We start from the raw sequence: 26,542 nt of genomic DNA on the forward strand, positions 1-26,542 counted from the left end.
GTGCACACTGACATCGGCATGATCACTCCGAGGCTGAAAGGAGAACAAGTGTCTGCATGCCTTCAAAATGTTTATGTGTGTAAATGTAGAGTTTATCAGACGCTTGCAACATTGGATCCCATTTATAGACTGTTGGCGCAGGGCCACGTCTGATTTGCAATATGGCTGGTATCTAGAGTGGCGCAGTGGGCAAGAAAAGTATTATGGACCAAAATGTGATCTGAGTGATTACTAGTGGTTGAGATTATAGAAGTATTTAACAATTCACTTTTTTGTATTAAAAAAATGGGAATAGCACATGTAATATTATTTGCACTCATACTGTGTGCATTTTTTGCATTTTTTTGCCTTCAGTGTATGCTCAGTTTAGAACCTGGCCAAAGCTGGTGTCAACAGTGAGTGCAAAACTAGAGCATGAAGCACTCGCCACAAACCTAAAATGGCACTAATGCAAAAACATGTTTTTTAATTAGCACTATGGTCTATTTAAGGCCCTGGCAGACCTTAGCATGTGCTGTTTAACCCCATTTGTCCTTGTCGATCCATGATTTATTTGCAGAATTTCCATAGCACCAAAGCGCTTTATAAAACCTATACAAGGTGGCACAATAATTTTATGAACAAGTGAAAAAGGAATACAAATAACAGAAGAAGGTAAATAAGGCGAAACGATGAAAAGAATTCAGCACGTAACATTTATAACATGAAGCGGTCACTATCTTTAACCCTTTCGATGCTGATGACGAGCTCAGCTCGTCATCACCCACGGGTGTCGTGTGCTGATGACGAGCTGAGCTCGTCATGGAAACAGCAAAATGGCAATTACATATTCATGTCTCATTCTCTCCCTCCTCGAAGAAATTAAGAGGGTAGATTAGTCCACAGCTCAGAAGCAAGGAATAACATAAACAACATCAGCCATCCAAGCTATTAAGGGAGTGTTGTTAAGGGTGCTCAGACATGTCTGCAGTAAAGTTGTTTAGAGTTGCCAGGGCGAGGATGATCCAGGCTAGGGAGTCCAGGTAGTAGACACACAGTCAAGTCCCTCAAAGCCTTCGCCCCAAGCTAACAAATGACCCATGACCTGGGTATGAGACCAAGCCACATGCTTAATCTTAAAACAAAACGTGGAGGTGACACCAATGAGATGCAACCTGTAGCGGCCTTACCATCAACACATGAGTCCTAGCAGCCATTCGGATCCCGGTACTACGACCCAAAGCAAACTCATGAGATCCAGCAACTCCACTCGCCATAAGGCTACAAAATACTCATCTGGTCCACAGACTGGCACAGACTCGAGGCCTGTGGGGTGATGAAACTTCCTGAAGGCAAGTACGCCAGGGACCGTAAGTTCATCAACTCGAATTGCACCCTGCCATCCACCAATACATAGGGTTAGGACTGCATTGCTGAGTATTTGCCAAAAGCACAGAAGGAGCAGCATGCCACCCGCAGCAGCACACCACACGCCCACTCATGCAAGGCGAGGCAACGCATAGCTGAGCAAACGCTGGCGAAGCCAACCAATCTGGCATAGACTACAGAACTACTGGATTTGCTATTACTTATTTTCTTTGGTCTAATTTAGTATAACTGTATCTTTCCAAGAATAATGACACATTTGGAAACAACTTATTGGCCAACATGATATGCAGTAAACAATGATAAAAAATGTCAAAAGCATTTCTAGGTGGTGAACTGAAGGTGGGCATGCAAGTGCAAGCATGCTTACTGAAGGGTGGCTATCTGGGAAGGCTTTATTATAAAGTAGAATAAAAACCTTCAAGATGGCTGCTTGTGCAGCTGTATGCATGGTCATGCAGGCTCACATGCGGGAATTAGCTTTGAATAGTTTGTGTAATACTTCAGCTAATAATATAGAATAGAGAACCACATTTTAAGGTTATCAGCATATTAAAAATCTTGTGCGATACAGGGCAGCACTGCCCATTTCAGAGAGTGGTCTGGTTGCAGTGTGTGATTAGCTGCATGAACCTGGCCAAAGGTTAAAAACAATTTTTTATAAATGTAATAAAATGTTTATTGGACTGGGATGACCAATTGTCCACTTTTGTTTGCTGTGATGTGTGGGACCTAAACGTGAATGACTCTATAAAATACCAATGGATGAAGAAGGTTCACTTAAAGCTTTCGATGTAAATATGTGTGTACGCGTGTGCCTATGTAGGGGGGGTGTACGTGCATGTATGTTTGTGTGTGTGTGTTTTTAAACAAAAGGTCTTGGCTAACGGCAGATCTTAAAAGAAGATGGGAGCAGGTTCTTCAACACCCTGGTACAAGGGTGAAGCAAAAGCCAGGAACTACACCAGAAAAACACACACAGAGGTAGAATCAGAAACCACCCAACACCACACTAGCCATGGACAGAAATCTTGCCCAAGGACTGTCTTCACTCCTGATGTTCTCCTTGGAGCTCACCCACATCAGTACCACCAGGTCTCACGGCCAACATCCTCCATCACAGTTATCGCAGACACAGCAACATTACTGTGGCGTACCCCTAACCTAAAGGACATCTTGAGATACATTGTGTTCCACCATTAGGGTTAACAATGTAATGCCGATAGCTTTGCGTTACACAATGGCCAAAAAATATATGCGTCCTCACAGGGCGGACAGTGTGGCCTCAATTTACTTTAGCAGAGCGCTGGCTGGCGCTTGCACGACTCAAAAGCTATAGTGGTTGGTGCTCAAGGCCGTTCCATCACCTCAGCAGGGGAAAAGGTGGGGGGATTTAATCTTGAGTTTCCATACCGGGAGGCGGACGCAAAGGGAACTGGAAAACTTGAGTCACTGGGGTCATAGTAGCTTGACTAAGGGATGAGAAAGTTTACATCTGCACTGAAGTGTCCAAGTTTCACAGCCCTGTGCTGCACTGTGATAGGCTTTTTACTGCCTACTCTTTAAACAAATTTGGAAAGTTTAAATGCCAATGTCTGCTCCCCCACACAGAAGAAGTCTACGTATAATTATGAACCCAAAAAATGTAGGTGGTAGCTATTTATAGCTAATTATCCAGTGGATGGATATTAAACTTACTCTGTTTACCCCACCACCGGCTCAATACCAGAGATGATGTACAATTGGGCTAGCAGACAAGAAAATAGCAAAGAAACGTCACTATTTACCTGGCTGCGTGCACAGTTTATGTAGATAGTATTGCGCCAGCGACGGACATGCACAATTGTCATTCATCAAGAATACCAGGCACAGGAGCCTAGAGGGTCTGCTTCAATTTACATTAAAGCTACTGAAATTATGCAGTTTTGCAGCTGTGGCGTTGTATGCACAATTATGGATTTGCCACATTTGCCACATAATAATCTGCTGCATCATTTTCAGATTAAGAAATATATATTGCTTCACATTCAAAGAAATTGAAAGTTACTTAAAATTCAATGACACATGTTTGCCTTGCAAAGATTGACTGGTCACCTTCCAATTGCTTATTGCTGTATTTGGAAGGTAAAGTGGCACGGATGGGGTGAACATTTTGTCCATACAGTGTTAACGTGTAAAAATGACAAAATAATTAACTAATACTATCTGTGATGCATCATGCCACATAATTTGGCCTTCCTTGCTGCATAATTTAACCAACTCTGCCACATAATTTGGTCGTGTTCGCCACATTATTCCAGTGACCCTGACTGCTCTTTTAATTTTCACTTCCGTGTTTACTGCTCATGACGTGTCCCGGACAGTCCTTTTCGATTAAGCCTATTGGGACCATAAGAGTGGGATTGGACAGGGGGGGGGGAGCTGGTGTTCCCACAACATGGAACAGGTTAACGGTCAGTGACAGAAATTCGACACGAAGAAAGAGTTATTATGGGGTTTGTTTCTTGTTCCCATGTCAGACAACATTTTGGCAGCGCTTAAATATCTTTCCGCACTTGACCCTTTAAAGCAGACACAGCTGCTTAGCTTCGGGTCGTATAAACATCCATGGAATGTCCCCAGGGTTTCTGAAAACCACTAATACGATTTTCTGGCACCGACTACCAAAATGCCTCCTTCACGCTTGTGGCCGAACCCTATTGCGCGCATATTTCTCATCGAACAAAAACAATACGGGTGCAGGCTTCCAGGGAAAAGCGTTCTCTTTCTAATGCACGGTACTCTGAGAGACTTGGAAAAAAACGAAGACTGGAGCTGAAAAAAAGTCAATAGAAAAACCTCTAACTCGCAGGCAAATCAGAGGGAAACGAAAAAAAAGAAGGGAAAGAAAAAAAAGAAGGGAAAGACGGGTGTTGAAAATATAATGGCGAACTCCTTTTGTGCACAGTAAGCCATGATAAATAAGGGACAAATATTTGCTTCCCTTTTGCTCTTATAACGGATCTGGAGATACATTTCCTCTCCTCCTCTGATGTGACGTCACGTTTCAGTGGTGGAAAGCAACATGGAGGACAGAATAGGACAGCTGTTCCTAAACCGGTTCAACGTATCACTGCTCCTCTATAATCCACCCAGTTACTGTGTGAATCCCCCTCTTCCAGCTAAAGTGGGTTGTGACGCTACGCAATGGGTGAGGGCTGCCCCGGGTGTCATCATTGACGGGGGTGACAAAATGGAAAAATATGTGTTTTAAACACATATTTTTGCCATTTTGTCAAGCCGGAGGGGACAAGAAATTTTCCGCACCAGGTACCACCTGACCTTGCAACGCCACTGATGAAGAGAGGTTAAAAGGAAGAGGGTGAGAGGAAGCTGGGTAAGTAAGTAAACTGAGCTTGTAAAGCGCCTGGTTACACTGACCAGTGTGTCCCCACGCTAAAGTATCGGCCCTCAGTCTCCTACGCCATCATACCCTACCACACCCATATCCTCTCTAAACCTGTCCCCTGGGAAATAAATGGGTTTTCAGCTCTTTGCGAAAAACCACCTTCAAGGTTTCCAAACGGAGCCTCAGGGGTAGGCTATTCCACAGTCGGGCTGCCAGAAACCGGAACGACCGCCCTCCCATTCTTGCTCTTCTGATTTTGGTATCCTGCACTAGACCCGCCCCACTAGTTCTAAGTTGTCAAGTCGGAATATGGGGTGTTAGAAGATTGAGAAGAAAGCGGGGTCCTTTCCCCTGTGTAATCCGATGACTAACACAGAGGGCTTTAAACTGCACCCGCTCTGTGACTGGCAGCCAATGTAGCATCTCCAACGCTGTTTTTGAAGGAGCTCTCTTAGGCAGCATCAGCACCTGCCGGACTGTAGCATTCTGAATACGCTGCAGCCTCTGGAGGCATCTCACGTTGGCTCCCAGATAGAGGGCATTACCAAAGTCCAGTCTTGAGGTAACCAAGGCATGGACTAATGATTTCCTAGCTGTTATAGGAAGTAGGTCCAAAGTCTTTCTGTGGTCGCGCAGAATGCCAAAACAGGTGCCCACAACACGTCTAGTATGATAGTCATATGAGATTTTGGAATCAATCCAGATCCCAGGTTCCTAACTTGTTCACTGGGTGTGGGAAGTGGCCCAAGCGTCTGAGGCCACCATGCTGAGGTCCAGACTGATGGCGCCTTTCCCACAATCAGCACCTCAGTTTTATCGCCGTTTAATCTGAGGCAATTACTGGCCATCCAGACCGCGAGATCTTGTAAGTAGGAGGTCAAATTACTGGCTGCACTCTCAGTTGGCTGCGCTAAGGCCACAACCAGCTGAGTGTCATCAGCATATGTCACAACTTCCACCCCATATTTCTCAGTTATCGCAGCCGCAGGCGCCACATACAGGTTGAAAATGGTCGGGCTGAGGCTAGACCCTTGAGGGACCCCTCGTTTCAGGCTTATGGCTTCAGACCTATAGGGTCCCTGTGCTACTTGGAAGCTGCGGTCTTGGAGAAATGATTCCAGCCATTCCCACGCCGTACCTACCACTCCTCCCATACTTAGACACTGCAGCAGAGTGTGATGCGCCACAGTGTCAAAGGCGGCACTTAAATCGAGAAGAATCAGTGCCGCAGTATGACCTTCATCCACGTGTCTGCGAAGAGTCTCCGTAGAGAAAAGCAGAGCTGACGCCCTAGAATGAAGTGCGCGGAAGCCAGATTGCGAGGGATGAAGCAACTTATGGGTTTCAATGTGGACAGTCAGTTGTTGATGGACCACCTTCTCAGCAATCTTGGCAAAGTAGGGAAGGAGTGAAATGGGACGCAGGTTGTTTAACTGCTCCATGCTTATATTCTGCTTTTTTTTCAGAGGGAGCACTACTGCCTTCTTCCAGATTTTCGGCACCCTACCTGAACTAAAGGAGAGTTCTAGCAGATGTCTAATGAATGGCTCCAGAGTCACACTGTTCCCTCTCAAGATTTTAGCAGGCGCAGGATCTTTGGGTGAGCCGGACTTGATGCTGATAGCTATCTTACTCCGCATATCTCCGGCTGGGACCCTAAACGTAGTCAGGCAGTCGGTCTCGATTAGCCCACTACTAGGCACCGCCTCTCTCCCAGGCCTATCCCTAGCTTCCACAGGAAAGATAGAGAAAATCGTCTCCACCTTATTGGCAAAAACGCTGCTACCTGATTACAGGATGCCACAGATCCTGCCACAGGTGCCTCTATTGCCGAGAGCGAGGAAATCTCTTTGTAAACCCGGAACAGCTCCTTAACTGAGCTGCTCGCCTTTTCTATCCTCTCTGTATAAAAGGATGTTCGTACTTTCCTAATCAGGGCGTGATAACCTTTAAGGCTGGATTTATATTCCATTCCATGAATTGTCTGGTAGCCTCTTCTCCAGCATCTCTCAAGGCGCTTACATGCTGTCTTTGCTTCCCTCAGCTCAGCATTAAACCAAGGGGCAGATTTCATTAGTCTCTCAGATCCTTTACTAGACTATGGCGCCGTGCTATCAAGGGCCTCCAGGATGCGCCTATCCAGAGCCTCACAGGCTGAGTCTATCTCCAGCCCCCCGGAGGTCCTCCATGCACCAGGGCCATGTGGAATTTCTAGGGGAGAAACCCGCCCATTTCCTTTGTCTCCTCTTTGCTCCCACCTTCACCCGTATTTTATCAACTGTGCCAGTTACCCGAAAGGGGATCAAAAAATGTTCAGTCCAGATAACAGGTACCGGGAGATCAATTTCGAGTGTTTCCCAGTTGCCAAAGATTGAGTCCAATAAACGTCCCAACTGGTGCCAGGGAGCTCAGATTTTAGTGATAGCTGTAAAGTTATCAGCTCTTGTCAGAGCTCCTGGGCTACATGTTGGAGGTGTCGTCCAAATGCAAATTGAATGGTGGAATGAAAGAAAGAACTGTAGAAGGTCAAGTAAAAGTAAAGAACGATGGATGAATGGATGGAAAGGTGAAGATGGATAGATGGGTGAAAGCAAGGACAGATGGGCAAAAGGATGCATGGCTCAAAGGACAGGAGAGTTAAAGAATCTCTTATAGGCAGGAGAAAGTTCTAGGCAGTGATATTAGTGGTATGGTTGTAAGTGGGACAGTTGTTTTCATTTCCTTTCTCCTCCCTTGTTTCAAACTCCTTGTCACTAAGTCAGTGCTTAATTTGAGCCTGTGGTTTCCTATGTGCAGCACCAGAACTTACCCATGACAGTCTGACACAAGGTGGCGCTGGTTGTTAAATTTGCTTTGTTATAATGTCAAAACATCCATAATACGTGAATGCGCAAGATGCGAATTCAGAACAAATTTCCTGATGTAAGCATAGAAGGTGTGTTCAATTAAATATGTATACAAATCAGGCAAGAAAAAATGAAAATCAAAGTCCTTAAGAACAGCATAGGAGTGTCAAGATACCTCGACTTCAACATAGTGTATAAACATCACAAACTCCTTGATTTCTTCATTCTCGGCTCCACCCCATCCGCATGGTATGACACCTGGCGGCCCCCGCCCCTGGAACCCCCCCACCTGACACCCGACAGACCATGCAAAGAACCTCTGCATGATACTTGACTCATCGCTCATGATGAACCACCAGATCAACACCGCATCCTCAGCCTGCTTCAACACCCTCCGCATACTCCGGAAAACGTTCGGATGGATCCCACCAAATCCAGAAAAACAATTACACATACCCTCATCACTAGCAGATAAGACTACGGCAACGCCTCCTAAGCTGGAATCAACAAGGAACTCCTCTGCAAATTCCAGACCATCCAGAACACCGCAGCAAGACTGATCCTAGACATCCCCCATCACAACCACATCACCCAACACCTCCGCGATCTCCACTGGCTCCCCATGGAGAGAATAATCTTCAAGCTCCTCATCCACGCAAACAAGGCCCTCCACAATATCAGACCAGTATATCTAAACAACCCCCTCTCGTTCCATGCACTCAAGAGACACAGCCGATCAGCTGACCTCTCTCAGGCCACCATCCCACGCATCTACAAGGCCAGAACAGGAGGAAAGTCCTTCTCCTACCTCGCAGCCAAGGCCTGGATAGACCTCCACCTCCACCCCAGTGTGTGCCTACACTACCCCAGTTTAGGAAGGACCTCAAGACCAGGCTCTTTGGATGATCCCATCACTCAACGGTGTCAAACATTGGAAGCCAAAAGGGGTGATTCAGCTTACAGCATGCCCCATATGAGAAAATCCTTGTGCTCAATGGGTTTTGTAGGGCACACAAAAAAGAAGTCTCCTTCAGCAAGTGGTAATTTACTTTTAGCCAAATGCTTCAGATTGATCATCCAAGTTAATTTTTATTGGAAAATATTTATACAATGAGTAAAATGCAATTTATGACTATTTTTGAGAGATTGGAGGTGCAGCATGACCTACCCGAGGCTTAAATACATACATTACATGATTATCTGCTTTAATTTCACGGTGGTAGAAAACGCATAATTCACAGGACCCCAAACATATAGAAAATATTTCACAGGTCCCCCAAAACGATGGTTTTCATTATCATGATCACATCCTCCAAACTAATTTGCAGAGTGTTAACACCTTCTGGGTCACTAGGATTATATAGCATTGGAGAACCAAATTATGCAGCAGGGTCATCCAAATTATGCAGAACAAAAAATGCAAACAATTAGCCATTCCATTACGTGGACATTCTCTGGCAAGATTATTTTGAGCTACATGAGCGAGGAACACGGTTTTTGTTTAAATCAGCAAATTAGGTCTCAAATTAAGGGGCAAGGAATATATAAACAATCCTTCAAATCAAATCAAAATCACTTTATTCAGTTTCATGTGATAAAACCATAAAAGCACAAGTAGAAAATAATGCATAGAATCCAGACGGGAACATACCCAGTTTAAGCATAGTATATACAATGTAAAAACAATATATACAGTTTAAAAATATATAATTACCAAATCTCCACAAACACACATAAAATACCTGCTAAACAATACTCTAAATGGTGCAGTAAGATCTTGCACTTCATAAATTGTTAGTTGAACAGCTAGTGGAGCAAGGTAAAGTGCATAGTGCCCGGGATAGTGACAAGGGTCAGGCGAGTTAATCACAGCTCGCCCTAAGCCTAATCGCGGATTTTAAAAAGTTAAGCCCATAATAAACAGTATTACCCATCAACGTTTGTAGAAATATAAATGCGGGCCGTACTTGTCTAAAATTGGCATGTTTCAGAAAAGGAATTGAAAAGGATTTTCTGGGCTTATCATAAAATGGGAAAAACATCGTGAAATAAACCATGTCCCACGGAGATGTTCCATTGCAGCCGCAGGACAAAAGAGCATGCACTTTATTATGACCCCTGGGATTGGCAAGAAGAAGATGGAAAAGATCAAACCGAAAACTGGTCAGAAGAAAACAGTTGTATGAGTTTGTGAACCACAACCAGTACGGCTCCACCAATCCTTCAATATTTAATGAGGACCACTCAGACCACCAAAATATACCACAAAATATGATCTAGTGGCTCCTCTGAAGTGTTCATACTTAATGCCTTGTTCACTTGATCGTGAACAAGGCATAACAAGGACTTCGCACCCCAGCCAGCAGTGCGCCAGGAGGCGTGTTTGCAGAGTGGTGGAAAAAGGGGGCGTGGTCTCTGAAGACCTCTCAGCAGTCCCGCTGTGTGGGCCTTACTGGAGGTAAAAGTAGGGGTTGTTGGCCTCCAAGGACCCTCTGGAGCAGAGAGGACTTCATTCCTCAACAATCAGTGCTCCAGAAGGTGAGTTTGCAGAGTGGTGGAGAAAGGGGGGAACCTGAGTGCCCAGAGGACCAGTGAAATGCAACATTTATAGTTAGCTGAGCTAACTATAACTTGCGCCCCCCGCAATGCCCTGCTTTTGACCTCACATACTATTTCACTCATGAGATGGTCGGTGAATTCACTCATGACATCACTGATGACATCACCGGGCCATATCCGACCCCGGAAACCCACCTTCCAAGAGCCAGCCCATGAAAAATAAATGAAGGAGAAGGGCTGTGCGGCCACCCTCCTGGAGCAAATTATGGATTTGGCGACCGCCACCCCCCAGGGCTGAGTCCTGCTATGTCCAGGGTGCCCACCCCGGGACCTAGCAGTTTGCTTTTGCTTGATGGGAGCTGACAGCTACTGCCAAGTGAAAGCAGCTCCCTACATGTGGGATAGCAGCTCCCAACATGTGGGACCAATGCTGGCTTTCACAAGAGGAAGGGAGCCCTCAGGGATCCCTGGGTCACTCAGGCTCCCCTGTGGTCCCCAACAGTGCAGACTGTGTGCGTGGGTGGGCACCAGAATGACAAGGCTGGGCCCTGGGAGATGGGGTCGCCGGGGCCAAAATCGGCTCAGGTGGGTGGCCACATTTCGACGTGGTGCATTACACAGCTATAGTGTAGAATACACATTGAACATTTACCCAATGATGTAGCACTGACTAAGTAACCAGTAGAAAGTACTCCAATTGGGTAGACATTTTGTGCAAAATGTGAAGTCTTGATGGGTAAACTGGCAGGTGAGCTTCTGTTCTGGCCATGATGCTTATTTCACAGAAATTAAACCTCGACAGGAAGCACTTACAAACATAAACATAGCAGGTGCCCGAGTTGAGGCTCCACTTCGGTAATGGACTAATGATCCTAATTTAGGCTTGGTGAAGCCAATGCAAGTGTGTTTTCGCTGCAATTTTACATTGAATAACGATGTGAAATCCTTTGTGGCGGTAAATGCATTGTTGATCTATAGGAGCGCAATCTGTATGTGTCTTTGACAAGTGGGATCTTTCTTGTCCTCTCCTGGTGAGAGCAGAGTCCACGGCTCTCCCTTTATAATTAGGAGTGTGCAAAGGTCTTCCCACCTTTTGCCAGGATGATGGACAGCCTACTAAGAGGCCACTCCTGTATGTTTCCTCTGATTTTGGTGGCACGCTCCTAATGCAGAGGAATATGAGGCCATATCCACCAGAGAAAGAAGAACTTCACATAGTTAAGAAGAAGGTCCCTTGTTTGGTGGAGACTTACTTCTTTTTTTTGTTGTTGTCTACTCTATAGGAAGATACATACTAACACAAATTTCTGGATGAAGAAGCATGAGGAAAAATCCCATTGCCAAAACACACACAAGGTCACTTGTGACATTTTGTCATGCTCCCTTACGCAGCTGTGGTGTAGAACACGTAATGGGCATTTACCCAAAGAGGTAGTACTTAGTAAGTAACTAGTAAAAAGTACTCCACTAGATATTTTGTGATAAACAATTGACTGTTTTTGGATAAAGGGGCAGGCACGGTTTGTTCTGGTTCAGTCAGTGACACAGCTTCTGAAACACCCACACAGACACTCACAACCTCAGGCACTCACAACACCCTCTCACAGACCTACTCAGACACTCACACACCCACTCACAAACCCACTCATAAAACTACTCTGTCACTCTCACATGCACTCATAGACCCACTCAAACACTCATGCACCCACTCAGAGATACACTCAGACACTCTCAGGCCCTCTCACAAATTAACTCAGGCACTCTTGCACCCATACACAGAACCATTCAGGCACTCTCACAGCCACTCAAATACGAATTCACATACTTTTACACCCACTCACAGACCTACTCCGACAGATACACCCGCTCACAAACCCACTCAAATACTCATGTGTCCTGCTTACAGACCACTCACACTTTCTCACACCCGCTTACAGACCTACTCAGAGACCCACACACTGACTCACAGACCCACTCAGAGACTCACACACCCACTCACAGACTCATTCCCCCACTCACAGACCCACTGGGATACTCATGCATTCACAGACTGACACAGGCTCATGGAGGCACTCAGAAACCTACTCAGACACTATCACACTCACTCACAGACCCATTCAGACCCTTACACACCCACTCACACACCCAGTGACTCTGATGCAGCCACTCCCAGTCCCACACAAACCCTCAAACCCCCACTCACACACCTATTGAGAAACTCATGCACTTACTCACACACCCACTGAGACACTCATGCACTCACTCACACAGTCACTCTCAAAGGTTACAGGTTACAATTAGGAAATAAAATGAACGCCTTAACTGCAGACATTATTTCGGCGCAGTGCAGGCGTTCTAAAATGTGGGCGGGGCCGCGTCAGCCGTTGGCCGACGGCAGTACGCAACGGGTTAAAGAAACCTTAGAAATTCACTTAAAAAAACAAAGATTATAGGGACATTATAGTTAGGAAAAAGAATTAAAAGAACCTTAGAAATTCACTGAAAAAAAACAAAGGTTATAGGAACGTTATAGTTAGGCTCAGATTTCACTCATACCAAACCAGTGAAATTCAGCAGTTATAGTTACCTGAGCTAACTATAACCTATACCTCCGCAATGTACTGTTTATGACCTCACATATTACTTCACTCATGACATGGTCAGTGATATCACTCATGACAACACCGATGACATCATCCAGTGAATGTAAGTATTTTGTAGGAGTTTATGATTGTTAAACATATTCACTAAGCTACGACAAAAGTTAAATTAGTATACTAGGTTTCCTACTAATGAGTGATGCTCAGAGGTGCCGCTTAATTCAGCGCCTCCGCAGTCACAATACTATATACACATATGTTTATGGCATTAAGGAAGAAGTCAATGTACTTTGATTTGTTCTCAAAGTTGCTTTCATGAGCTGCTCTGATTTGGCACCCAGGACTTATGCACTTTTGGAATAAAGTAAAATGTAACCTGGGGTGTTTGTGTCTTAGAAAATTGATTTCATCCCAATTCAAAAGTTCTTTTTCATGACAATTTTTCAGTAGATCTGCCCAATCCTTATTTACCTTTTGGGATTCTAGAGTAGTGATCATGCGGTAACATGATGTATCATTGAGATGTTTATAAGCTTCTCTGAAATATAGATATCTATCCCACAACATTACATTGCCACCTTTATCAGAAGGTTTTACAATTACATTAGTCATAGCCTGAAGTTTTACCACTGTTTGTCGTATTTCCATATTCCATATATACATACATCTAATCTCCTAATATGAACAGGAAAGTGATACTCCAGGCTGAGTTCTCAAGTGATTATATATATATATATACCTGGGTTTGCCTCGTCTTCCCCTGTGGAATGAATATATATATATATATATATATATATATATATATATATATATATTCCACGTTTCCTGCCTGCCCTCCAGGGCACAGAAAAAGGTCGGGACACTCCGAGATATTGAAGGTGTTTATTTACCACAAAGGTTCAACAAAGCCGACGCGTTTCGCCGTTAGGCTTGCTCACGGTCCGTGAGCAAGCCTAACGGCGAAACGCGTCGGCTTTGTTGAACCTTTGTGGTAAATAAACACCTTCAATATCTCGGAGTGTCCCGACCTTTTTCTGTGCCCTGGAGGGCAGGCAGGAAACGTGGAATATTTTCTCAAAAACGCCGGTTTTGAGGAAGGGACCGCTGTGCAGTTTGAGCCCAGGATTACCGGCAACTTTGTGCAAAAAAAAAAAAAAAAAATATATATATATATATATATATATATATATATATATATATATATATATATATACATACGTCTCATCTCCCCATATAAACTCGAAAGTGCTACTCCAGGCTGAGTTTTCAAGGGATCAGTTTATTTCAAGGCACAAGAAAAACCTACGTGCTTTGGTTGCCAGCTCAACCTTGGTCACGATCACACGCCATATTGTTTTTACAACATAAAAAGTCATACCCAGAATGCATTGTGTGGGCATCACAAAGTTTCATATATTTGGCCCATCACATGGGCGCCATCTTATAAAAATGCAAATAGTTACATGTAAACACACATTCTCTGCGTAATATAACATGCTAAAAATTGTATGTAAACAATACTATATAATTTCTTTTCCTTTGAAATTACCAATTTGTGTCAACAAAATTTGTGTCATCAAAATATTCATTTTTACATCTTAAGTCATAAACGGTTTGAAATAAAATTTAAAAAAACTACAGAGTATGGGAAATATGATAATACGACAAACAGTGTAGAACTTCAGGCTATGATTAATGTAATAGTAAACCTTCTGATAAAGGTGGCAATGTAGAAAAAACGTGTTTATTTGCACAAGTTACACTGGACGCGTTTTGGCTGACGCCTTTTTCAACGATTAGCCGACATGCGCCATTCAATTCATTATAATCATAGCTGATTAGTGAAAGTAAAACCAATTTTCTAGAATTAGAACACAAACCCCCTTTTGTTATAAGTAGAAATCATCAAATTATGGTATCTTGATTACTAACAGCTGAGCTAAAGATGTAAATGTGGCAAGTCTGTTACCTATATAACAGCATAAGTGAAAAAGTAGACTATAGACCTCTCATAGACAATTGTGAACTATGTGAATCAAGACCTCTTACCTTGTGCTTCTTCTGATGCTGGCTCTTCAGTAGTGTTCAGCGTATCCATGCCGCCACTGCGTGCTGCTGCGACTGTACTGTATACCGTGTTCTGGGCTTTGCAGTCTGAATTCACCAACCTACTTTCTATTACTGTCTCACTATTCTGCATTGAAAGTTCTTTACTGGATATTGAAGACCCAACCATATCTTTGGCAGAAGAACAGCTCACAGTGTCAATTGAATGTTTTTTGTCCAGGTCAACCAGCCTGGATAACGAATTGGAACTCCCAATCACCAGACTGTCCAAGGAAGAGGAAGAACACGATGCTTGGCTTGAAATAGTTAGGGAGGATGTTAATTGGTGTTCCTGTGGTGCAGAACAAAATAAGGAAAGCAAATCACTCACAAACATTTGCTAGATTGAGGTATCATCAGAGATATTCTTTGAGGAGCACCAGTTCATGTCATGACACATTCCATGCGTGGTCTTCTCTTGGCTTTACAGCTATGCAAAACTAGCACTAAAACAACAACCAGCAACACTCTTGAACGACAGACGTGACAAGGGCATTAGATACCTTATTATCTCTAATTGGATATTTGCCAGTTTTTGGACAGTAACAGAAATACCAAATTTGCTTAACAATTACTAAACTGGTAATGGCATACATTATCTATCAAATTTTTTGCTCTGTGGGTGGTTATTGTCACCAAATATTTACTTCAAATTATTTTTCAATTATCTCTTGATGTACCTGAAAAAACATTTGGGGCCCTATTTACAAGGAAGTAACGCAACTTGATGCCACAAGTCATTTGGCTGTGCCGCGTTGCATTATTTCCGAAGCAAAGGAATGCGTCGTATTTACAACAATATGACGTAACTCTGAGCTCTCCCCTGCGCAGGAGCACAATTGGCTGCAATGCGCTATGGTGCAAGGGTACCTGCTTTGCGGGGATGATTGTTTCTGAGGAGGAAGGGACACCTTCCCGCACAAAAACAATCATGAGAGGTGTTTTCCTCGTTCTATGAGTGCTGCAGAAGGCAGCACACTTAGAAAGAGGAGAACTAAAATTATTTTTCCTTGTTGCGCCTCCTTACGCCACCTCTGAGGAGGCATAGGTTTCTGACGCATTCCCAGGTTTACGAAACGTTGTAAATTTGAGGATGCGGCAGAATCCATGGGTGTTGCGTGTAACCACCCACAGCAACACTCATGTAAAGTTGCGTGAAAAAAGGCCATATTTACAAGGACACGAAAAGCCAGGCAAGGTGGCTTTACGTGTCTTTGCAAATATGGAGTTCCACACTGTGCCGCTGGTGCGTCACAAAAAGTGGAGCACCGTCAGCTCAAGGCGCTTGTAGTTATGCCCCTTAATTCTGCAGGTTTAAAAAGGATGCCTTAACAGCTTGCTAGGCAGAGGCAGCAATTTAAATGTTATTGTTTTGTAACTTCATTACCGCTGCATGTTTTAAGCACTGTAGGCACTTCATAAGCAGATGGTCTGTTTTAGATTAGCCCCATCAAAATAGATGCCCATGATTTGCAGCTCCACGTTCTTAAGATTGATACTTTACCCAACCTATAGATTTTGTAACCTTCCACCACACCTCATCAAACTCCTCCTCCAATAGCGTTTGAAAATGCCTCATGCAGCAGAAACACAATGAATAAATACTTTAACTATTTTGGAGAAATATTTACTAATGAAATGTTAATGATAATGTTTGAGGAAAGGATTGCAATGTATGATCTTACCACATCATTAAAAATAAGTTGTTTTAGTCCGGTTACAAAACTTTGAATATCAAAAGAGATGGGCGATATTCCTACCTCTGTCTGTGTCTACCTGTCTTTGCCTAATAGTTTTTCCTATCTTTTTCTGAGTGTGTGTTTGTCTTTATATAGCAGTGTGTCTAAGTTTGTGTTTGAGTTTGTGTCAGTCTTTGATTCTGTTCTTTGGCACTCTCCACTTATCTCCATCTCACTCTAAAATAGAACTGTTGGAAAGTTGTTATTTTAAGGACTTGTCTGCTCCTGTTCTTGCTATAGATTACTGCAAATGGGCCATCACTGAGTATGTTTTATAACATTGTCCATACTATCTGAGCAAATACAGGATTTGGACTAGTGGTGAAAACATTTAAAATAATTAAAGGACTGAAAAGCCCCTCTTGGGAGTAGCTGTTGTGTATTATAAATCACTTATCATATCATATCAAAAGTGTAATTAAATAAAATAGCGAAAATGTAAACGCATAATCCTTACAGTTACTACTAAATTTGGAAAATCATCCTGGAAATAAATTTTTCAGAAAATCATTCTTCAATTTACAGCCCGATTCCGATCCCATTTGGAAAGCATTTGGACCGAATCGTATCTGGAATGCTTTCCAGACGACTCGGATTGAAGGAGTCCAACAGGACAAGTATGATGCATTTGAATACTTCTGGATTGGGTCAGACTCCCATTGACTTCAATGGGAGCCTGTTTACTGAACGCGTACACAGGCTCGCATTGTCAAACGGGGTGGTTGGTGATACTTGTGCACCTTGTGACGGACACCCCATGGTGCCTCCCTCAGCGTGCATGGCTCGGAAGAGGGGATCCATTGGTACCCCCGCAGGCCTGATTCGGAGGGCACCAAACGAAGGGGGACCTGCTACGGGTCCCCAAAGACCGATTCCGGCAGCTTTTTTGATCCGGGCAAACCGAATCGGAAAGGCTGTCCGAAACGTTCATCGTACTTGCTCGCTCGGAAAACCTAGTCCATAGAGCTGCATGATTCGGCTCCGGAAGGCTCTATCTCTCTGAATGCCTTTCAGAACTGATTCAGTCTGCGCTAAGGCTTTCAAGGCATCGTACTTGGTCGTTCAGAACTGTGAACGATTCGGTCCGAAACAAGGGCTCCAGATCGGTTTAGGTAATTCCAAATCCGATTCGGAGCCCTTTCCAACAAGATCGGAATTGGCCCCTAAGTCGTTTATTGAATTAGATTTTAACTTGGGTATGTATTTATTTAACATCTGGTACAGTATTATTGCTTTGTCGCCCTAAGTGGGTATGGTATGCCCAGATGTGGGTCCCGTGCTCAATATGCCACTGGGACTGTTCCCTAAGGAAGCTGGGTCAGGACTGATTTGCATATGGCTGGGTCCGAACTGGAGCGGTGTGGTGAGCTCAAAAACAACAAATTTAACCCAGATATGTGATTGGGAGTGAATGTTTGCTTTGTTCTGCATTCCGTCCATCATTTGTATTTTTTTGCTTTGTCACCCTAAATGGGAAGGTTCTGCCCAGAAGTGGGTCCTGTGCTCACTATGTTATATGTTATAAATGTTATAAATTGTTTTATAACACGCTCTGTTACTGACTAGTATCCTGGCGCGAGGGAGGGATGTGCAGTGAGCAGAAGTGGAGAGGGGGAAACAAGCAGATTTAAGAAGTCACATTGAATAAATGGGTTTTTAGACCTTTCTTGAAGCAGGTAATAGACTGGGCTGCACGAAGGTGGAAAGGAAGTGCATTCCAGGCTCTGGCCACCCTCACAGAGATATGCCACTGGATTCAAGCTATCCTAGCTGATATGGGGTGGTACCCCAAAACCGGTCCCAGGCTTCTTTTTTTCCGGTCAAGGGTGGTCCTGGCCTGTCAGTTCTGGCTGGACCATTCCCATTGGGAGCAGAGTCAAGACTGATTTGGCTTTGTCCAAATTGGGGTAGTGAGGTGAGCAAAGAAACAATGGATTTAACTTAGATCTGTGACTTGGATGAATGTTTGATTTTTCTGCATTCTGTCCATTATTTGTGTGTTTTTTACAGTATTATTAGAGTCAAGGTCAATCAAGTCAAATGCCTGAATTGGTTCTAAAACTGTAGTTATTTTGAGGTAAAAACTAGATTTCTATGGAATAGCTGAACTTTCAGACACAAATTCTGTTTACTATTCAATAAATTTCCTTTTGCAAGGTGTTCGCATATCCTTTTGAATTACTTATTGTGAGGATCAATTTTTCCCCAACAAAATCTCTTTTGCAAAACGCTTATGCAACATAAACATGGATATGGTACTCTGTTTATTGAACACCTAACTGGTTTCAAGTTTCAAACTTGCTTATGCATGCATGGCTGTGTTTTATTAAGTAGCTTGAAGTTAAACTTGGGAAATGCTTCTTACACAGCTTTTCAAGGCCTGTTTCATCTCTTAATTAGACACAACATATATCTTGTCGTACTCATGATCTAGGAGAAATTCCTCATCCGATTAGAAAAACTCCTGCTCATTTTTAATTTCTCCAGCGTCTCAGTTAGTAAATTGGTGTGACCATGTTTTCATTCCATTTATATTGAATCGTCACATTGCTCATAAGAAGGATGAACCCTAGATACTAAAGATCCGGAAATACCGGCACTTACTCCTAGATGCTAAAGATCGCTAAAATGCTAATACGTACTCCTATAATTCTAGCTCCTGGCCTAGCAAACTTTGATTTTGATCAGCTACCCTATACTAAGTGACCAATAGATTGTTTCTTTCAATTATATTATGAATCATTATCTGTTGTAAATTACCTTGCTTCTCTATAGTTAAACTGGCCATATTTATAGCGTTCTCTTTTCTCATATAATTATTCTCTAAGGTCTTTGAAGCAAGAGGTCCAGAGATTTGAATGAGCCTGGATCTCTTGTGACAATTACATTAATCTACTTAGAGTTAAAACACACTGCAAATAGTAAGCATCGAATCCCCTTCAAGGTAAGCCCAATATGTATCTCGACAGCTAAAGTGAGTTGGTAATTGTCCACAAGCTATTTTCTCTCTGCTGCATCCTTGAAAAATCCCATGGCCACTTCTCCTGTTAGTGCATCCGCCCAGAGATATATCAAAGTTGCACACTGTATGCTGTGGTGCAAAGTATGTTAGGGTGTTTTGGGGAGTATTTTTTGCAAAGTTTAACCATTTTTATGGTGTGGTGTTAGTGCAAATGGTGCTGTGAGTAGTGAAGAAGTGTGCAATGAGTGATGTTTCAGTTTGTGCTGCGCAGGGTGGGGACTTGCCATTTGTGGTAATGTACTGTGGTGGAGGGGGCTTATTGTTGAAAGTGTGTTTTAGTGCAAACAGTGAGTGATATGCATAAGGTTAAATTGTCTGATGTTCTACACTGGAAACAGAGGATGAAACAGACCAATCACAACACAGCAAAGTGGTCATTTTAGAGCATTGATAGGCTCTCTGTCCAGAAAGATGCTTCACAAATATCTTCAACTAAAGAACAGTGTCCATTTCTGTGTAAGCAATATAAAACCACAGCACATGCATGCAATTGTTTTAGCGGCAGGAAAAACACTTTGAAAAACACAGTCTTGAACATATACGCGCCAAAATAAATTTCAACTACTAAAGACTTTAGCAGAGCAAAATACAATAACCTTACAAATGATAATATTTTGCAATGAAAACAAGGTATTCGGGGTCAATTTAAAAATATAACACAACCATGATTATTTATGGCAGCATGGGTGTGGGAAAATGGAGTAGGGGAGTCAGGGTTGCAACAAGGACTAAAATGCAATACTTGTAACACTGGTGCAGTTTAGCCAGTCATTACACAGCATCATGGTCATTTTAGAAAACTGCATTTCTCAGTCCAGAAAGGTTCATTCCCGAGGAACAATGCTTACTTTGTGCAGGTGTTTGTTGGTGCTCATCACTGGGACATATTTCTTAACACCATCACTTATGACTCTGACTCTAACTAAAGCTGCTTTTCCCTCCTGAGGCGGAAGCCGGGAGGTCTCCCTCTTTACTTTATGCTAATTGCATCTTTTTAGACTTCTGCTATTACGTTCTGCAGACTTGATTTTAATAAGTGTGTGGGACTTCCTTAGCGCTCCCTGGCGCTCTGTGTTCATTCCCCCCCCTCCCTTCGCCTTCCACCAGCTCTCCGCTGAGTAATGATGCCGAGGGCTGTGTTCTTCGGTTTTGGCCGCCATATTGGGTGTGGGTCGGGCTGGTGACGCGCTCTAGCAGCACTTTAAAAGGGACTGTCAGGTTACAGCGAGTGATACTCTGACTAAAGCTGCTTTTCCCTCCTGAGGCGGAAGCCGGGAGGTCTCCCTCTTTACTTTATGCTAATTGCATCTTTTTAGACTTCTGCTATTACGTTCTGCAGACTTGATTTTAATAAGTTTGTGGGACTTCCTTAGCGCTCCCTGGCGCTCTGTGTTCATTCCCCCCCCTCCCTTCGCCTTCCACCAGCTCTCGGCTGAGTATTGACGCCGAGGGCTGTGTTCTTCGGTTTTGGCCGCCATATTGGGTGTGGGTAGGGCTGGTGATGTGCTCTAGCAGCGCTTTAAAAACAGACATCGATGTCTCCGTGCAGCGGACGCGTACAGCGGATGCGCCGGGCCTGCGCCGGAGTCGGGCCAGAGTCCTGCCCATCTGCGCCCGTCCGCGTCACGGCAGCGGACGGCGCGGCAGGGGGCGCTGGCTCTAGGCTCACATATACCGCAGCTGAACTACTGTCTCACAGGAAAAGTGTAGACAATTGTCGGTGTGTCTTTCCAGGGCGTTACAAAGGTAAATGTTGTTGTCCCAGCTGTGGGTGGTACCCAAATATTTTCCAGGTACCCGAAGTATCTCGCCCTCTCCCCGCTGACAACTATAAGTGCCTGTTACTTAATACCCGCTCTTTGTGTAGACATGCTCTGGACATCTTCGAGTTGTTGGCAACGGAAAAACCATTATGTTTAATACTCACCGAAACTTGGCTAAGTGAGTCCTCCAACCCGGATATTGCCACAGCTATCCCGCCGGATTATGTACTCTATAGACAGGACAGATCTATAGGTAGAAGTGGAGGGGTTGCAATTTTGGTCCAAAGATCTGCCACCTGTGTGATCGTACCATCGATGTCCATTTCAGGTTGTGAATCCCTTGTTTTTTTCCATTGTTTTGTCCCCCCATCAATCTTTCTCAGGGCTCTTGATTTACAGACCTCCCGGCCTACGTGGTCCCTTTTTTGATGAGTTACAGTCAGTAATTACAACACTTTGCTTGAAGGTAGAACACTGCATAGTGCTAGGGGATTTCAATATACATATGGACACTGTGATGGACGGTGATGCAATCAAAATCAATGACAACACCGCCCCTCTAGGTCTTACTCCCTATCTGTCGGGCGCGACTCATGATAGGGGCCACACTCTTGATCAAGTGTTTTCCACCATTCCTCTTGTCATGAGCTGTCCCATACCTGTTCTTTGGTCGGACCATTTTTTGATCTGTTTTCAAATTCAGGGTACGAGTAAATCATCTTGTATAAACTCTAACCATCTCAGGCACCCCAGTAGGCCATACCATCGGGTCACTCCTGAAAGTTTGGCCCAAGCCTGTCTGGAACACCCCTGCATTCTATCAGGTGATTTAGATAGCGACCTCGACACGCTACAGAAATGGCAGACTGAGCGGCTAGATGAACTTGCTCCACTCTCCACGCCCCGTTCATCTATCAAGCGGAGCTCGGCGCCATGGTTTTCGAAGTCTTTGGCTCTGTCCCGGCGTAACTGTAAGTTAGCCGAGAGACTATGGCGCAAGCAATATGATGCGGAAGCCAAGGCCGCTTACAAGGCCTCTATTAAGCTATATCATGCTGATATTCTGTCTGCAAAAAAGAGTTATTTCTCCACCAGAATTGAGTCAGCGTCCAACTCCTGTAGGGAAATTTTCACTATTGTCAAGGAGTTTGTCTCTCCCAAGGCTAGTGCAGTTCAGCACGAGTTCTCTGAGCCATGGGTCTCCTCGCTGGCAAACTTCTTCACAACAAAAATCAAACAGATCCAAGACTCCTTTCCCCCCTCTGGCCTCAGCACAGTTTCCAACTTTAGTAACCCATCAACTTTATCTATTGAGTCCAGTCCTGTTCTCTCGGATTTTCCAGCTATGTCTGCTTCCACCTCTCTGGATCTCCTTCTCAAGATCAAGTCAGGCTCCCCTTTGGACCCTTGTCCTGCTACCCTTTTGGCCAGTACCGCCAAGATTTTGAACCCTCTGATCAATCCTGTTCTCAATCTATCGGTGGCGTGTGGCACTGTCCCTCTGGCCTGGAAACAGGCAATGGTTGTCCCACTTCTTAAGAAGCCTTGCCTTGATCCTGAGAATCATGAAAATTATAGGCCGATATCTCTTTTACCGGGTTTGGCAAAGATTGTGGAAAAGCATGTCCACTCTGTGCTCTCCACTTTTCTTGAAAGTCATGATCTGCTTCACCCCACCCAGTCAGGCTTTCGCTCCAGTCTGAGCACTGAGACCGCTCTCCTGGAGGTAAATGAAGCCATCAAGGAAGTACTTGACTCAGGTGGAAGAGCTATACTGGAGATGTTAGATCTGTCGGCGGCTTTTGACACCGTCCCTCATGAAGGTCTCCTCAGCAGACTCTATGAGATCGGTCTAAGAGGGACGGTGTTGAGCTGGCTCAGATCTTATCTAGCGGGTCGTCAACAGGTGGTCTGGGCCCCCCCGTACTCTGCCGAAGTACTGCCTTTGGAGGTCGGAGTTCCTCAAGTGTCGGTGCTTAGCTCGACCCTTTTTAACATCTTTATGACTCCCTTGGCGGTGCTGGCAGAGTCTTTTGGAGCCCAGATCATATCATACGCTGATGACACCCAGCTTCTCTTCACCTGTAAAAAGGGTGCTGAGTTCGACGGAGAGAGCATCCGTGGCTTTCTTGTGGCTGTTTTCGACTGGTTTCAGCAAAACAGCCTCAAGTGCAACCCTGATAAATCAGAGGAGCTTTTCTTTGGGTGTCAGGCAGACCCGCCATGGCAGGATTGGTGGCCGGTGAATATGTTTCCTCCCTCATCTTCCTCCTCGGTGGGTGCGGAGTTAGACGGAGAGAGCATCCGTGGCTGTCTTGGGGCTGTTTTCGACTGGTTTCAGCTAAACAGCCTCAAGTGCAACCCTGATAAATCAGAGGAGCTTTTCTTTGGGTGTCAGGCAGACCCCGCCTTGGCAGGATTGGTGGCCGGTGAATATGTTTCCTCCCTCATCTTCCTCCTCGGTGGCTAAAAACCTTGGGGTTAAAATTGATAATAATTTATCATTGAAGTCCCAGATCATAGGCCTCACTGGCACCTGTTTTGGTCTCCTGAAAATGTTACATAAGTTATTTTATTTATTTATTTAAAACACTTGTAAAGCGCAGCTGTCACCTGGCAGGCATCCTGGCGCTGGGAGGCTTACTCCTGAATTGGAAGCTGTGGGAGTTGATTTAAGGAAGTAGAAGTGGAAGGGGGATCTAGGGGAAAAGCCAAGTCTTTATTAGTTTCCGAAAAGGCAAGAGCCGTGAGGTATGATGAATGTCAGCGGGCAGACTGTTCCAGAGCTTTGCAGCCGCCACTCGGAACGATCTTCCCCCGATCCTGGCTCTCTTGAATCTGGGTACTATTACAAGTCGGGCAGTCGCGGATCGCAAAGCTCCGGTTGGTGTATACCAAGTAAACATCCGTTGTAGAGGTCTAGGTCCTAACCCGTGTAATGCCTTGAAGACCAGGCAGAGAGACTTAAAGGCAATACGTTGCTTCAAGGGAAGCCAGTGTAGCTCGGCTAAGGCAGCCGTGGTTGAGGATCTCCTGGTCCATCCAAGGGCCAGTTTGGCTGCTGCTGACTGGACACGTTGGAGTCTGTCCAGCAGTACCAAGGGGGAGTCGAGCAGGAGGGCATTGCAATAGTCAAGGCGACTAAGAATAGTGCACCTGACTATCTGTGCTCTTGCGGGTGGTGGAAGTAGTGGCAGGATTTTACGTAGTGAGCGCATAAGGGCCGAGCAGGTGGCGACTGTTCTTGAAACCTGTGTTTCCATGCTCAGTTTGTTATTCAGCATGACGCCCAAGTTGCGAACACTGGCCACCGGTTGCGGATTATCTGAATTTTCCGGGGGCCAGAACTCAGCAGGTAGAAGGCGAGGTATGCGGCTTGCTGGACAGAACAGAACCTCGGTTTTAGAGGAATTGAATTGGAGGGAGTTATGGTGTAACCAGCCAGCAGTATCTCTCAGGCAGTTGTGGAAGGCTTCTAAGGTAATAGAGTCTTCACCCTCCCAGGAAAAAATAAGCTGGGTATCGTCCGCGTAGTTTACTGTAGTCATCTTGTGGGATTTGATAAGAGTGACCAGTTCCTCCCTTTGCTTCCTCTGGTCCATAGGAAGTTGACGGTTCAGGCCTTAATTTGTTCCAGGCTCAACTACTCTAACGTTTTATATTTGGGTCTTCCGGACTACCTATTGCAAAAACTTCAAGTGGTCCAAAACTCTGCTGCGAGGGCCATTTTTGGCCTTCCCCGCCATGCCAGTGCCTCGGATCTGTTACTCTCCCTTCACTGGCTTCCTGCCAGAAAGTGGATTATTTTTAAGGCACTTACATTGGCCCACAAGGCACTTCATGCTGTTGGGGCTAATTACATCCAGAAACGTCTTACCTTTTATAAGCCCACAAGATCCCTCAGATCAGAATCCCTTGGTCTGGCAACTGTCCCCATTATCAAGAAAGCTAGGATAGGGGGACGTTCTTTTAGACATCTTGCTCCCAAGCTGTGGAACACCCTCCCCCTGGCACTCCGTTGTACTCCAAACCTGCTGGCCTTTAGAAAAGGTTTGAAAACGTGGCTCTATAGTCAATGATAGGTCTGCTTCCTTTTCCTCTTCTTTTTCTGTTTTCAGCTATGGGTCAGAAAGCGCCGGGACACTCCCAGGAGTAGCCGAGCGCTATATAAGACACCCATAACATTAACATTAACATTAATTTATTTCTGACACACCTGTAGGCTCTTTCTATCCATGAGAGCATATCAGCAACAGAGTGTGGAAATGTAATACACTTTAAAAAAAACATAAGAATACCAGCTCACCTAGGCCATTCAAACAACTTTGGGTGACATGGAATTGTCCAAATTGTCACATTTGTTAGTGTGGTGGCTAGTAGGTATCATTAGCACTGGTTTGGCACCGATGGCTGGGGCAGCGGGTGGTCAAGCTGAAGTGGTCACAAGTTAAACAATTGGGTCCTGGCACTTTTTGTTTTATTTCAACTTAAGTCCTGCCACAGAACATGTCCTAAATAACCATGGCTACCTCTGTGCAAGCAAGTGAAAACACATGCAAGGAAAGGTTTTAGCAACAGAGAAAACACTTTATACAACACAATCTGAATTGTTTGTGTCTCTAAATATTGATGTGATCAGTACCACTTGTGAAATGGCGTAGTTACAAAGACCGTTTCAGCAATATTTTGTTAAAATACGTAGAAAATGTAAAACTGAGCATCTGGAACTATGAAAGAAGAAAATGTAGTACTGAGTATCTGGAACAATAAAAAAAGAACCTGCGATTATAAGTAACATCCCTTTGGGTTAGAGTTATAACAATTAAATGAAAACCTTTCTGCAAGGATTGACCTTTGACTGTACTCGCTCTTGACTTTGATTCTAACCAATTCAGCTTTACATTTTATGATCGTATTTGTACAATTTGTGTCTGTATAATTTCTAGGATCTAATCTCTAATTGCCAGCTTCTGAAAATGATGTTCTTCGTTTGTTCACATTTTTTAAATGTGTGCTCGATTTAAATTACACCATTTGTACATTGCATGAATACACAAGTTGACACCGCTTTGAAACCAGAAGCAATGACACTACCAAGAAAGAGGAAAAGTAACTGGGACATCAGTCCTTTCCATAAAAAGAACGCGTGGCAGC

At 44.3% G+C, this 26,542-nt stretch overlaps 1 protein-coding gene across 4 annotated transcripts in view; it reads right to left on the reverse strand.

The window, feature by feature from the left end:
- The window catches only part of IPCEF1 (interaction protein for cytohesin exchange factors 1), a 511,939-nt gene that overhangs the window by 75,943 nt on the left and 409,454 nt on the right, over positions 1–26,542 (reverse strand). For all 4 annotated transcript variants that reach the window (XM_086927393.1, XM_086927391.1, XM_086927392.1 and 1 more), the window contains one exon: positions 14,808–15,156. In XM_086927393.1, coding sequence (XP_086783519.1) covers positions 14,808–15,156 — 349 coding nt within the window. The remainder of the gene's footprint in view (positions 1–14,807; positions 15,157–26,542) is intronic.

This window comes from Lissotriton vulgaris, chromosome 6 (genome assembly GCF_964263255.1).
Source record: "Lissotriton vulgaris chromosome 6, aLisVul1.2, whole genome shotgun sequence".
NCBI lineage: Eukaryota > Metazoa > Chordata > Amphibia > Caudata > Salamandridae > Lissotriton > Lissotriton vulgaris.